The sequence below is a fragment of the Prionailurus viverrinus genome, chromosome E1 (genome assembly GCF_022837055.1).
Source record: "Prionailurus viverrinus isolate Anna chromosome E1, UM_Priviv_1.0, whole genome shotgun sequence".
NCBI lineage: Eukaryota > Metazoa > Chordata > Mammalia > Carnivora > Felidae > Prionailurus > Prionailurus viverrinus.
This window is the reverse complement of record NC_062574.1, coordinates 19,779,886-19,792,280: the sequence shown is the minus strand read 5'-3', so window position 1 is coordinate 19,792,280 and position 12,395 is coordinate 19,779,886. Positions and strand designations below refer to the sequence as shown.

Here is a 12,395-nt window from a genome sequence, read left to right as displayed (position 1 = left end):
AGCAAGTCCCCAATGTTGGAAGTATTGAAGATGAGGCTTAAGGGTTCTCTGTCACGAATGCTATAGAATTAGTAATTCCTGATTTGTGCATGAGTTTAGACCAACTGACCCCTAAGGTTCCTTCTAACTCCTTACAATACTGGGGTGATCACTAGAGAAATGATCACTATAATTTCTCCTCTTTCCTCAAGTATGTCACTTAATGTAAACTGATAGGTTATCTTACCTATGAGATTCTTGCTCTCCTTTCATTTTCTCTACTTTTGATAACATATCATCAACTTTAAATGTTTTCCTGGAAGAGACAGATAAACAAAATAATCACTTCTCCACTGGGGAAAAAAAAACAGATTACACTTTATTGTCACTATAATAGGCAAGTTGGAAATCTGATTTTGATTATTTTTAATAAGATAAATTGTGGATGGTTAGCCGTAACAATGAATACTATATTGAGACAGTGTATGTTATATTACAGCAGTCGAGCCTTCAAGTCCCATCTCAAATGCTAACTTTTCCATGAAACATTTTGTAATTATTCCCAAACCAGAGTGATTTCCCCTCACCTACAACACTTGGTTTATATTTATTTTGACATTTAGTCTCCTAAATGTGAACTTGCATAAATATTTTATTTCTCCTCCTAGACTATAAGCTCCTGAAGGGTAGAGATTGCTTTTCTTCAAGGAAAGTCACATAGTGCTTGGCACGGTACCTTATATTTTGAAGTTATTCAAGCATCTGCTGGACTGAACCAAACAAATGCAAATCATGTATACTGTGAAATATTCATATTTCTATTAAGTAACTTGACAAGTATATGCTAGCACTATCACATAAAATATATCTGGAGTTAATAAAACGGTCTTAAAGATTATTAGCAGTGGCTCAAGTTAAATGATATGTCATATTAAAGAGATGGGTGTCAACCATCATGAAAAATGTTGAAGTTTAGGGGATACACCCATCAAATCATAATAAAATTATTAGCTTTACAATTATAAACTTTACAAGTTTAAGAGAAAAAGGTATTTTTTCCACAAAACAGAAACTCAGATGAAGAATAACCCCCAGGCACTCCCAAGCAAAGTGAGAATGAATGGACTCTAGAACAAGCTTCACCTTAGTTTTTAAGGTGGTCTATTATTGTACCTGTCCTAAGACAGAGGCTAAAAATCTAGACCCATATGTTAACTGGAAATGAATACTTCTCTTTATACTCATATATTTTCTTCAAGTTTAAAACATGAAAAGCTTAGTGTATTCTATATAAATTACTTTGTAAAGCTTGAATTCAGATATTAGAAATTATTAATGTGCTCATTCCTCAAAAATAGCTATTGTACTCAATTACTATAATGTAAAATTATCAGTAGAGAAATGTTAATGTAAATATATTACAATAAAACACCAACAGGAAGAGAATTGATGCAATCTAATTCAGGTGAATAGCCTCCATTAACAAAAGATCTTTTTTTAAAAAAAGCTTCTCTCTTTACCTTTAGAGTTACTGAAAACTTCAATATTAAAGTTTCATCCAATGAGCACAGTTAAGAAGTATTTTAGGAAGGATGGCAATACATTTTCAATCTCCACAGATAAGAGAGAAGAAAGAAGAAAAATGTAGGATTATTTTAGGCTACTTACAAAAGAACTTTTCAGTATAAATGCTGAAACGTACTACTGAGGAAGGTTGTAAAGTTACTGGAAACTTTTAAGAATATGTTTATCTTTATGTAATGATTAAGAAGAAATCCTGTCTGTAGGAAGAAAAGTTAAGACTAGAAGTCACAAGGTTCATCTCTTCCAACATTATGGACATATGCATAGGACAAGTGCATAGGAAAGTTGAATATTAACAACCATTTGAAATAAGTAAGATCATAAAGGCAATCCAGCCTTCCTTAGGAAAAAAAAACAAACCACATAAGCAACTATACAAAAGCAGCCCCACTCCAAGCACCAAGTATTTCTACTTCTGTTCTTTAGAAAGGTACTGTAACAGTAGCTCAGATTTAACAAGGGAAATAGTTATCAAAAGATCATCAAAAAGGAGAATATTTTTAAAATTCAAGAAATTCCAGGAAATTGTCTTGGGAGGATTCAGAAACAACTTATGTGAAATCTAGTAAAATGAATTTAATAAAAGATGCCTGTCTCCTCACGAGTATTTCCCCTGTATCAGTGTTGTGTTAGTCTAAAGCATTTGAATACCTCTATGAAAGGAGACTAAAGTACAAGGTGAGTTTGACAAACATACCAGAATTAATATTTCAACTGAGTGTAGGACTTCAAAAGGAGTGATATATTTATTCCAACAAGGGATATTATGCTGTTACAATAGTAAAAAGGGAATTCCAAAAACATTTTGAACAAAAGGATAGTATTAAAAGCAATTTTGTAAAAGGAGTCCCTAAAACATGTTTAACAAAGACCACAATCACTAGGCTAAATTCACCACCCTCCAAAGTCACCAATTACTCTGAAAAGAACAGCTCTCATTTGAACATGTAGGTCATATAATTTGTTAAAACTTAGTTTTAACATCTCTCACAGGCCAGGTATATAACAAAGCATTAAGTGATTCCTAATGCATTTTTGCATGAAAATAAACTAGGATTTATATGTTTCTTGGCTGGTAAACTGCTGCAGAACCCCCCCAAAAGACAATTTGTTGCCTAAAGTACAACAAATTAAGAAAAGTAGTTTCTACTACCAAACTTTTAAAACTGTCTCCACCTATTAGCTGACAACAGAAACGTATCCCACGATGAGACAAATAGTCCATTAACAAATATGACAAGAAAATGGGGTTAGATTTTAAACATATTTTGTATTTACTTATGGATTAACTCACTTATTTTGAAAAAAAAATCTTTAAAAGATTTTATTTTTTAGTAATCTCTACACCCAACGTGGGGCTCAAACTTATACCCCCCGCCCCCCGACAAGATCAGGAGTTACATGCTCTACTGAGTCAGCCAGGTGTCCCTAAAAAACTTAATCACTTTAAAATTAAAATCAGGCAGCAACCTAAATGATAACTCAATTAATCGTCCATATTAAAAATACCAGAGTAAAAGTTAACTGCTTAATCAAATTCTCCTAGTTTTATAGACTAAATCAGCAGTCAGCACACTATGGACCATAGGCCAAATCCAGCTTACTATCTGTCCATGCACAGCCCATGAGCTAAGAATGATTTTTATGGATAAATATTTGCGACCGATTTGATAGAGAATTCTAAACCCCAATTAAAGAGAATGTTATCTCCTCCCAAGCCACAAAAATAAAAGAATCTCACATTTCTCACTAGTAGGCCCATATTACAAAACACTGTACTGAGTTATTATATTTTAAATCTCATCAATAAAAATTTGCAGCCATTTGTTACCTCTCTTTTTGTGTAAGTACCCACCTACATTCTACTTAATAACCTCAATTCTGCCTCATGGACCACAAAGCCTAAAACATCTACTAACTGGTCCTTCATAGAAAAAGTCTGCTGAACTCTGTCATAGATCAAATAATTGCATAGACAGGCAAAAAGCTGACAAATTTAATTCTGTTGCCTAATCCATCACCTTCTTCCTAGTTATTTAGGCTCTTGGCAAGCTTCACCTATTAGATGTAATGCGCACAAGTGCATAATCGCTCCCACGCTCTCTGTTCAGAAAAGATTACCAGAAGACAAATAGTTTTAACATTTCCATCCTTCAAAATACACACAGGTATATCTACAAAGATAAACCAAGTCTTGCTATTGAAACATGATGCTTACTTAGTAACCAGTATGAGCCTCCAAAGGAGTTTGGTTTCAAAGTCTATTGGGATAACTTAATGGTTTTAGTGAGTCAAGACTAACAACTAACAACTACCAAATGCTTAATACAAGGTCTCTCCTTTAAACTTAAAACTGTTCACTTGATGTGCTCAATAATCTTGCACACAGGATAAGAAACTAGCATTCCTTAATTACATATAGTTAAATATCACATGTTATAAACAAAAATAAGCTCTGATCAACACCTCCAGACTCTACTGAAGACTAGATAATTAAGACTTCTTGTTTTTTAAGGACATTCAATGTAGTGACTTCAAAAATATTTCCTCTTTTACAAAGACCATCATCAAAGGTATAAAATGAGACTTTCTGAACCTATCATATGGAAGCAAATTCTTTGTTAGAACATATAAGAAATACTTAAAAATTAACTTAATTTTATGTATCGAAGATAGTTCCCCTGAGCCCTTTAATATTTAAATCCTCAACTTCTATCAAACTTGAAAGAAACTCTTAGCACAAAGGAAAAATATGAATCAGTAAAACTACTTCATATACTTCACTACTAAATCATTTCTATTAGAAAAACTTTGGTAATAAACTGGGATTTATAAAAATGTACTTATTAAAAATCACTTGGCAATCAATTCAATCACTCTTTTACCTCAGTTTTCATATTTAATCCTTAATTAGAAATAGTACTTTAATACAAAACTTTAACATCGTTTAATCAACTCGGAATAAAATTCATAAAATGTACCTTTTTATGTTTGTTCTGGAGTTTCGATGAGACATGTAAGTAAGAGTCCTGTGCAAAAATATTGGCTATAAAAAAAGTTTTAAAAATATTAAAATTAAATAGCTGAAATTTTTAGTAAAAAATAATATTCATTAATTGTATTGATTACTTACAGCTATAAGATTTCGAGTTCGAAGAAATCTATAGATCTGTGTTGGTTCTAGGTAACAGGAAACAAAAGGATTATTTAAGTTCTCAAGAAAATAACCAATCTAGCCAGTGTTGTAACCAATGTAAACCAATCAATCACCTGTACGAAAATCATGTACTAAATATCTTGACATCAAGAAAATTTGTATGCACAATAAAACCAAAAGACATTCAATCTACGGCATATATTCACAAAACTCACCTACATTTATTTTATTTTATTTTAATGTTTATTTTGAGAGTGAGGGGGGAGGGGCAGAGAGAGAATCCCAAGCAGACTCTGTGCTGTTTATGAAGGGCCCCACGCAGATCTCACCAACCTTGAGATGATGACTTGGATGTTTAACCGCCTGAGCCACCCAGGTACCCCTCTACATTTATTTTAAATTTAAGGTTCTCTACAATCTTGTGCTTAAGCCTTGCATTTCTAAGGTAGCTACTTTTTAAAAGTAGCTGAAATGAGGTAGCTGGGATTCAACAAAAGAACTTATTGATAACAAATAGCAAAATGAAATTTTCATTTTTTAACTGGTCTTTTAGAAAATTTGTAGTAAACCAAAACAGAATACAACTGTTTCCTAGATGTCCTAATACAGATAGAAAGTCTGTCAATAATGAAAAAAAATGACTCAAATTGTAGCTGAAATTTCCAATGAATATTTAGTTATACTTCAAGTTTGTATCCATTTTGTTCAATGTAAATATTATCCCAATATGTAAATACCACCTCAAAACATATTTAATTAATTGAGATTCCTAGACTTTTTAATGCTATTTAGTTAAAATCAGTTTGCCTTTATAGATAAAAAGGACCTGTATACAAATAATACCAGTTATATTAATGATCTATTAGTTTCACACTTCCTTTAATAAAGGAGTATCAAAACAAACTAAAGATGACTGACTATATCAGTAAATACATCAAAGCATTCCAACCTCTCTGAAATTAAGATCAACGTTACAGAAGAATCAAGCTGTTGTGTGACAAAATCTAGCCCTTAATGACAGTTTGCTCCTCCCAACGTAGACTCATCAGAAAGCAAAACAGCTAAAACTTTCTTGGCAGATTTGTCTTCTCTTAACATTTAGAAGGAACTGTTTAAATGTCCACTTAATCTTCAGGTAGTTTAATTTTAGAGGCAAATAAACGAAAAAGAGAGATGATATTTTAGAAGGAGTACAAACATGTCTGTTTATTGTCATCACTGCCCTTCAATGCTCTATCATTTTTCCAATTTAAAGCGTCTCCAGAATTTTCAAAGCAGATTAAGCAAAAGAAATGTGAATCTCCCTCAAGCAGGTTCAATATTCGTTTCAATAAAAACTGAAATTCCTTGTATTAAATTCCAATTAGAATTTCATGAGGCACTAATCAGAGAGAATGAAAGAAGGGTATTAAACAATGTAATACGTCTTTTCAAGCACAGCTGATACCATGGCCTTAACATATGCCACGGTAAAATTGTAAATAAAGACATTCCGCGGTAAAGCCGAGTTTATTCAAGTTTCTCTTATTTAGCTATTAGCGATCTCCGAATTGTAAAATGTACACAAAAGCAAAAAAGGAAAACAGAGTATAATACTCACTAAAGGACAATTGAGATTATTTACAATCATGATGTTTTTAATAAATTCTATTGTTTTATTTCCAGATAACCTTGCCTGCCTTCCCAAATCATGTCATAGCTTTTGCCCTTTCAACAAGACCATAAAAGCCGAAATTGACATAAGAAAATGTTACGGAATTAAGACAAGTACAACCGGCTGCATTCCGAGGTCACCGCAAGATGCGATGCTTAAAACACTACCTGACTCAGTTTATGTACCCATGAAATGGGTGGATAGATTTGAAAGGTTAAAAGCACCAAAAGGTGCCATGTTAACATGCAGCACCAAGTTAGTGCGAAAGCATTTCAGACAAATGACAATTTGGTCGATTTCACTGCAACTCATCCCTTCACAGGCTTCATTTTGCTCCTCAAAACCTACAACCTACAAACCCCTTGTACTTCCAGAGTAAAAAAGACATGAAAGAAAGCAAGAACTAGTCTTGGGATCTGACTGCATCCTCCGTCCAACTGTAACCTCCTCATCTAAAAGAAACCTGCTCTTAACGTGGGGCCACACTGCCCAACCTCTTGTGTAAATCTTCGGGGAGTCAAGAACCTCACCTGCACCCCCTATTCCACCTCCCCCGAAGGCCCTAGACTTCGGGCCCCTTGGCCGTAATCCCTGAAGTGGGAACAGCCCCCTCAAATTTCTCCCTCCACTCCCAAATCAAGTCGAGTCCCAGAGAGGCAGGGGGGCCCAGCACGAGCGTCCCGGCCTCCTAATGCTGGACGAGGGGGTATTCCTGCCCTCAAAGCCTCAAACACACTCACTCTCAAAGGCCTGGAGGAAAAGCTCGTGGTCAGCCTGGACGTGCTCCATTTTCGGCTTCTTCACCGGTAACACCGCGGCCCCCGCCGCTGCCGCCGCGGAGGAGGAGGAGGCCGAGTAACTGCCGCCGCCTCCACAGCCCCCGCCGCCGGATTTGCCGCCCGACGCCGTCGCCGCCGCCACCGCCGCCGAACCCCCGAAGCCGCCTCCCCCGGACCCCGCGCTGGGCCCCGAGCCGCCCCCTCCCCCACCGCCGTGCTTCTGAGGCGCCATCGCGGTTCCTGCCTCCTCCCCCCGCCAGCTACCCGCCGGGCGGCCCCGGAGAGTAAGCGCCTGCAATACCAACCGCTCGCCCCAGCAGGCTCCGGCGGACCGAGGGGGGAAGGAGGAGAGAGGGGAGGAGAGGGGAAGGGAAGGGAGGAGGAGAGGAGGGAAGGAGGGAGGAAAAAAAAAGTGTCTCCTCCTGAGAGCCCCGCTCCGCTCGGGAGGCCGCTCACCCTAGCCTGGCCTCGCTCCGCCCACTTCCCCCGCCCGGCGCCCCGATTGGCCGGCGGGAGCGCGCGCCGCCCGGCCGCCCAGCCCGTTGGCCCGCGGATTCTCCCGTCAGTCACGCGGAGGCGCTTCTCGCGGAGGCGCGGCTTGGTTGGCCCGTGCGCGCTGCCGATCGCGGGCCCGGCCGCCTCTTTGAACTGAATTCGCGGGAAAATTAGGGGTCGGAGCGGCCTTCCTGCTGGCCCCGGTGCATTGTGGGGAGAGAGGGACCCAGCGAACGGCTTAGGGAGCCGTTTCTCGCCTTCTGAGCGTCGTCAGTCACCGCCCCCAGGGGGGTATCCAAGACCCCTGAAGAGAGGCGGGCCTCTGAGGAACTGGGGGCGAGGGGCCTGTTAAACGAACCGAGATCCATTACAGATCACCGAGTCTCTAACTTCACAGGAAGGGGCCTGGCTAGGGGTTGGGTGGGTCGTTTCTCGTCAGAGGGGCGCCCAGGGCGTGGATCGCGCGTCTCCTGTCCCCTCGCCACCACGTGCCCCTTGCCACCCAAGGCCGAGTCCCACCCAGCAAAGCCCTTGAGAGGACTGGGGGCAACCAGGGGGTTGTGGCTGCCGCTCTCGGACGCGACCGGGCTCCATCAAAGGGAGCGACTTCTATGTAACAGGAATCACCTATGAAATGAGGAAAACTATTTTTGGTAGGTGCTTTGAAGCTGCAGGATCGTTGCTGAGAAAGTCGTGGTTTCTCAACGTGTCGGAAGCCAAACGTAGATACCTGATCCCACCCCCACTCCATCCTCCCCCCCCCCCACTCCACCCCTCTCCCCACTCAGCCCCGCCAGGCATCATCGGAGTGGGCAGAGATAAACTGAAGGATTTCTTAAAAGTATGTATACCCTTGTTGGGAACCTGCTCGTGTTGCGCTCAGAAACTCGAAGGAATCCGTGGTTTTGCCGGTCCTGCTAAAAAGACATGCATAGGCCCGATTTAGTCTGCTCGTACAGACCGGTTTGGAGGTGAGCTGACCTTCTCCAAGATTTGAATTTCAGCTGGGACAAGGTGATGTCTGAGATGTTCTTCCAGTTCAAATACTGTGATCTTGCATTACGTTAAAACGAAACATTATCTTCAAATATCCCAATCTCTAAGCACAGAACCATTTCATACTTCCAATAACAATACTTTCACACTTTCACATGGCTGCTTGGGGACCTTCGTAGAAGGCAACTGCAAACACTGTATCTTTGGAATGGTTGGTTATTCAAGCTGTTTACAAAACTAGTGTCTTTGGAACAGTTATTCAAACATCTGAAGTACTGATTTTAATCCAAGCATTTGCTACCTAAGAAAATGAGCTCTACAAATGGTGTGTTTAATATAAAATACGGCAGTTCGGGAACGCATCTGAAATAAGATGTACCTGTTGCTGATACACAAGTACAGCCTGTATTTTTAGTCAGATAAAAAGTTCAGAATGCTCTCATTTCTTATACTGCTCTGTGCTCTCTGGAAAAACTCCCCCCTTCCACAAAAAGAAGGGTTTTTTTTCTTCTTTTTTTAGATTTCTGAAATAAGTCTTTTCTGATTGATGCCACCCCACAATTTTAGATTGGGGTTTTAGATGTTGGTAAACTGCTTGTCTTTAACTTTGCCCGGTTAGAAAATGAGGCTTCATCATTCGGTCGGGGTTTGGAGAGTTAAAGCACACTAGGCAAATCACAAAATATCAAGTTAAAAACTAGAATGCCAATTTATTCGCAGTAAACATAACCCGTAAGTGATCCATTATTTATACAGGGTTTTTCCTTTGCAGGGGAGTGTGGGGGACAGGTATGATCAAAGAAAAAGAGCAAGGCATAGGCTGTCGTCAGTGTTTGATGAACAGAGAAATGGAGCTAAGGGAGCTGGGATGTTCTTAAGGGGTATTTCCCATAAGAATTCCATGTTAGGTAGCATTCTTGGCTAGGCATGGGCATGGTTTTGATGTACAGTAGAAGAGGCAGAGTAACAGATTCTCCCTTTTTGTATTCTTTGTCTAGAATACATGTAGAACACTGAAAAAATCGTATTACCTTGGACAAGGTAGAGTTAACTGATGAGTTGTGTTTTACAGTCTGCATAGTCACATTTTGTTCCATAGGCATAACTATTTAGAAATCATCACGCGGTTGGTTGTCTCTGCGGCCACCTTACTTATTTTGTGTTGTTATTTCTAAGTTTGGGGTGGCAACTGTTTTGGAAACTTGTCATGCCTCTTTCTGAAGGCACTAAATAAGATCTAGTAGCAGTTCAATCTGATAACTTTCAAAGTAATGATGACGGCAAATAATATTTTGAGATACCTGCAAGAACCGTAATGTGATACGGAAATATCTGTAATTTCTCCTGGAAACAAAGCCACAAGCACTGCTAACACTACTGTGATTTATCAACTGTTATGAGTAGTTGAAGGAAATGCTCACTTCCATTTAGGGACTCCTCGAATCTGATTCAAGTTATTAGTAACCCGTATGTTATAGCGTCAAATCTTTTTCTTTTTACTTTGCTGTAACCTCTTGGGTGCAGGGATGATGGGTGATTTGTCTTAGTAACTTAGATAGATAATGTCTACCGTTATGCCTGGCATAGAATAGGAACTCATCCAACGAGTTTTGGTGGATGGATACCAGTGCACAAGTATAACTAACAATAATGATTACCGGTGCCAGTGACAGGCAGTATTTTAAGGTTTTGTTTGTTTGTTTGTTTGTTTGTTTGTTTTTTAAGTGGGCTTCATGCCCAGTGCATGAAGTCCAACATGGGGCTTGAACTCCCAACCCTGAGATCAAGTCCTAAGCTGAGATCAAAGTCAGTAACTTGGGGTGCCTGGGTGGCTCAGTCCATTAAACAGCCGACTTCAGCTCAGGTCATGATCCCACAGTTTGTAAGTTCGAGCCCCAGGTCAGTCTCTGTGCTGACAGCTCACAGCCTGGAACCTGCTTTAGATTCTCTCTCCTTCTCTCTCTGCCCTTTCCCCACTCGCGCTCAAAAATAAATAACCAAAAGAAAAAATTTAAAAAAAAAGAAGAGTTGGTCACTTAACCAACTGAGCCAGCCAGGCGCTCCAATTAAAAATTTTTTTAATTTTTTTTAAAGATTTTATTTTTAAGTAATCTGTACACGCAACATTGGTCTCAAACTCACAACCCTGAGATCAAGAGTTGCCTGCTCTACCACCTGACCCATCCAGACACCCCAGTATTTTAAGTTTTTAACATTTTTAACACATTCAATCCTTATACCAACTCTCTGAGGTAGGTAATTATTATCCCCATTTCATAGATGAGGAAACAACAGCAAAATTTGTAACGGAGCTAGTATTCTAACCCAGACAGTTTCCAGAGCCCTCACTCTTGACCATCATGCCATGAACTTGGAGAGTTTTAGAGATATAAGATGCTGAACATGTCATTTCTAGGTCAAGAAAGATCAGTAAATATTACCTCTGAAATACTGAGATAAATAATCATCAACATTGAATGCATTTGCCGACAAAACCTAGATATCAGTTTTCCATTAAAAAAAATTTTTTAACGCTTATTTTTGAAAGACAGGCACAGAGTGTGAGCAGAGGAAGGGCAGAGAGAGAGGGAGATACAGAATCCGAAGCAGGCTCCAGGGTCTCAGCTATCAGCACAGAGCCTGACGCGGGGCGTGAACTCACAAATTACAAGATCATGATCTGAGCCGAAGTTGGACGCTTAACTTACTGAGCTACCCAGGTACCCCTCAGTTTTCCTTTTTAAATTGCAGTGTCTTTCTATCCTCAGTCCATTCCTATCACCTTAACTAAGTGCTGACACTATTGAAACAAGCCAATAAATGCTATATCAGAAAAAAAATTTGTTTTAATCTTGCTTTAAGGAGACTAAAACTTTATATTTGCTAATAAGTTCTTAGAGAAATATAATCAAATTTGACTTAAAAAAAGGAATGGCCTCCCCTTAAGAATAGCAATAGCCTTCCTAATAAGAGTGTAAAGGAACCATTTTAAGAGTTCTATTTGAAATTTAAAGTCAAAAGTTACTTTTGTTTCTTTTGTCTAGAAAAGAAAAACAGGGGAACCATGGAACATTTACTGCCTACTATGGAGTGTTTGTAACAAACCGCTGATTTGAATGTGTGTGTTTATCTGGAGTTAACTAGATATAATAAGGATGGTAGTAGGCCATGGTTAGAACCCCTGGGACAAGAAGAAACTTGATACTAATAACCTGAGGGATGAAAAAACACCTGAGACAAATTGGAAATATCTAAACCTGAATTTTTGGGAGGCCTACATCTGGAGACAGCTATTACCCCTGTGTGTGTGTGTGTGTGTGTGTGTGTGTGTGTGTGTGTGTGTGTGTTTAACTGTGGGATCAGTGTTTCATGTTTAATTTTAAACAAAAGCACAAGCAAACTGATATGTATTGGACGTCCTATCCATACAACAATCATAAGCTGTAATTTTAGTTGCTGTCGGTGACCTCACATACACGTAACTCAATCTCAAAGAGATTAACTCATCCTCCCACAGCTTGTAAGAGGGTCAGCTGAGATTTGAGCCCAGTTACAGGAGACTCAAAACCCCACGTGTTTTCCAGTACAACAAAGGTATCTAGGCTGTCATGTTGAAAGCCCCAGGGTTTCAAAAGCTACCCCAGGGAAAAGACAAGGCTGCAAAATGGTGGGGTCTGCACCCGCAGGCAGCTACTCTGATTTTATCTGTTTGAAAATTTGTTTGAAGATAAGTGGTTGTAGTTACTAAACA

At 39.3% G+C, this 12,395-nt stretch overlaps 1 protein-coding gene across 2 annotated transcripts in view; it reads right to left on the bottom strand.

Moving 5' to 3' along the window:
- The window catches only part of SUZ12 (SUZ12 polycomb repressive complex 2 subunit), a 46,786-nt gene extending 39,148 nt beyond the window's left edge, over positions 1 to 7,638 (bottom strand). Inside the window, exons 1-4 of one of the 2 annotated variants that reach the window (XM_047831700.1) lie at positions 7,115 to 7,638; positions 4,697 to 4,743; positions 4,545 to 4,609; positions 227 to 295 (exon numbers count right to left, since the gene is read on the bottom strand). In XM_047831700.1, coding sequence (XP_047687656.1) covers positions 227 to 295; positions 4,545 to 4,609; positions 4,697 to 4,743; positions 7,115 to 7,385 — 452 coding nt within the window. In that variant the 5' untranslated portion in view covers positions 7,386 to 7,638. The remainder of the gene's footprint in view (positions 1 to 226; positions 296 to 4,544; positions 4,610 to 4,696; positions 4,744 to 7,114) is intronic. The other variant, XM_047831701.1, reaches the window with a different exon arrangement.
- Between the last annotated feature and the right edge of the window lie 4,757 nt (positions 7,639 to 12,395).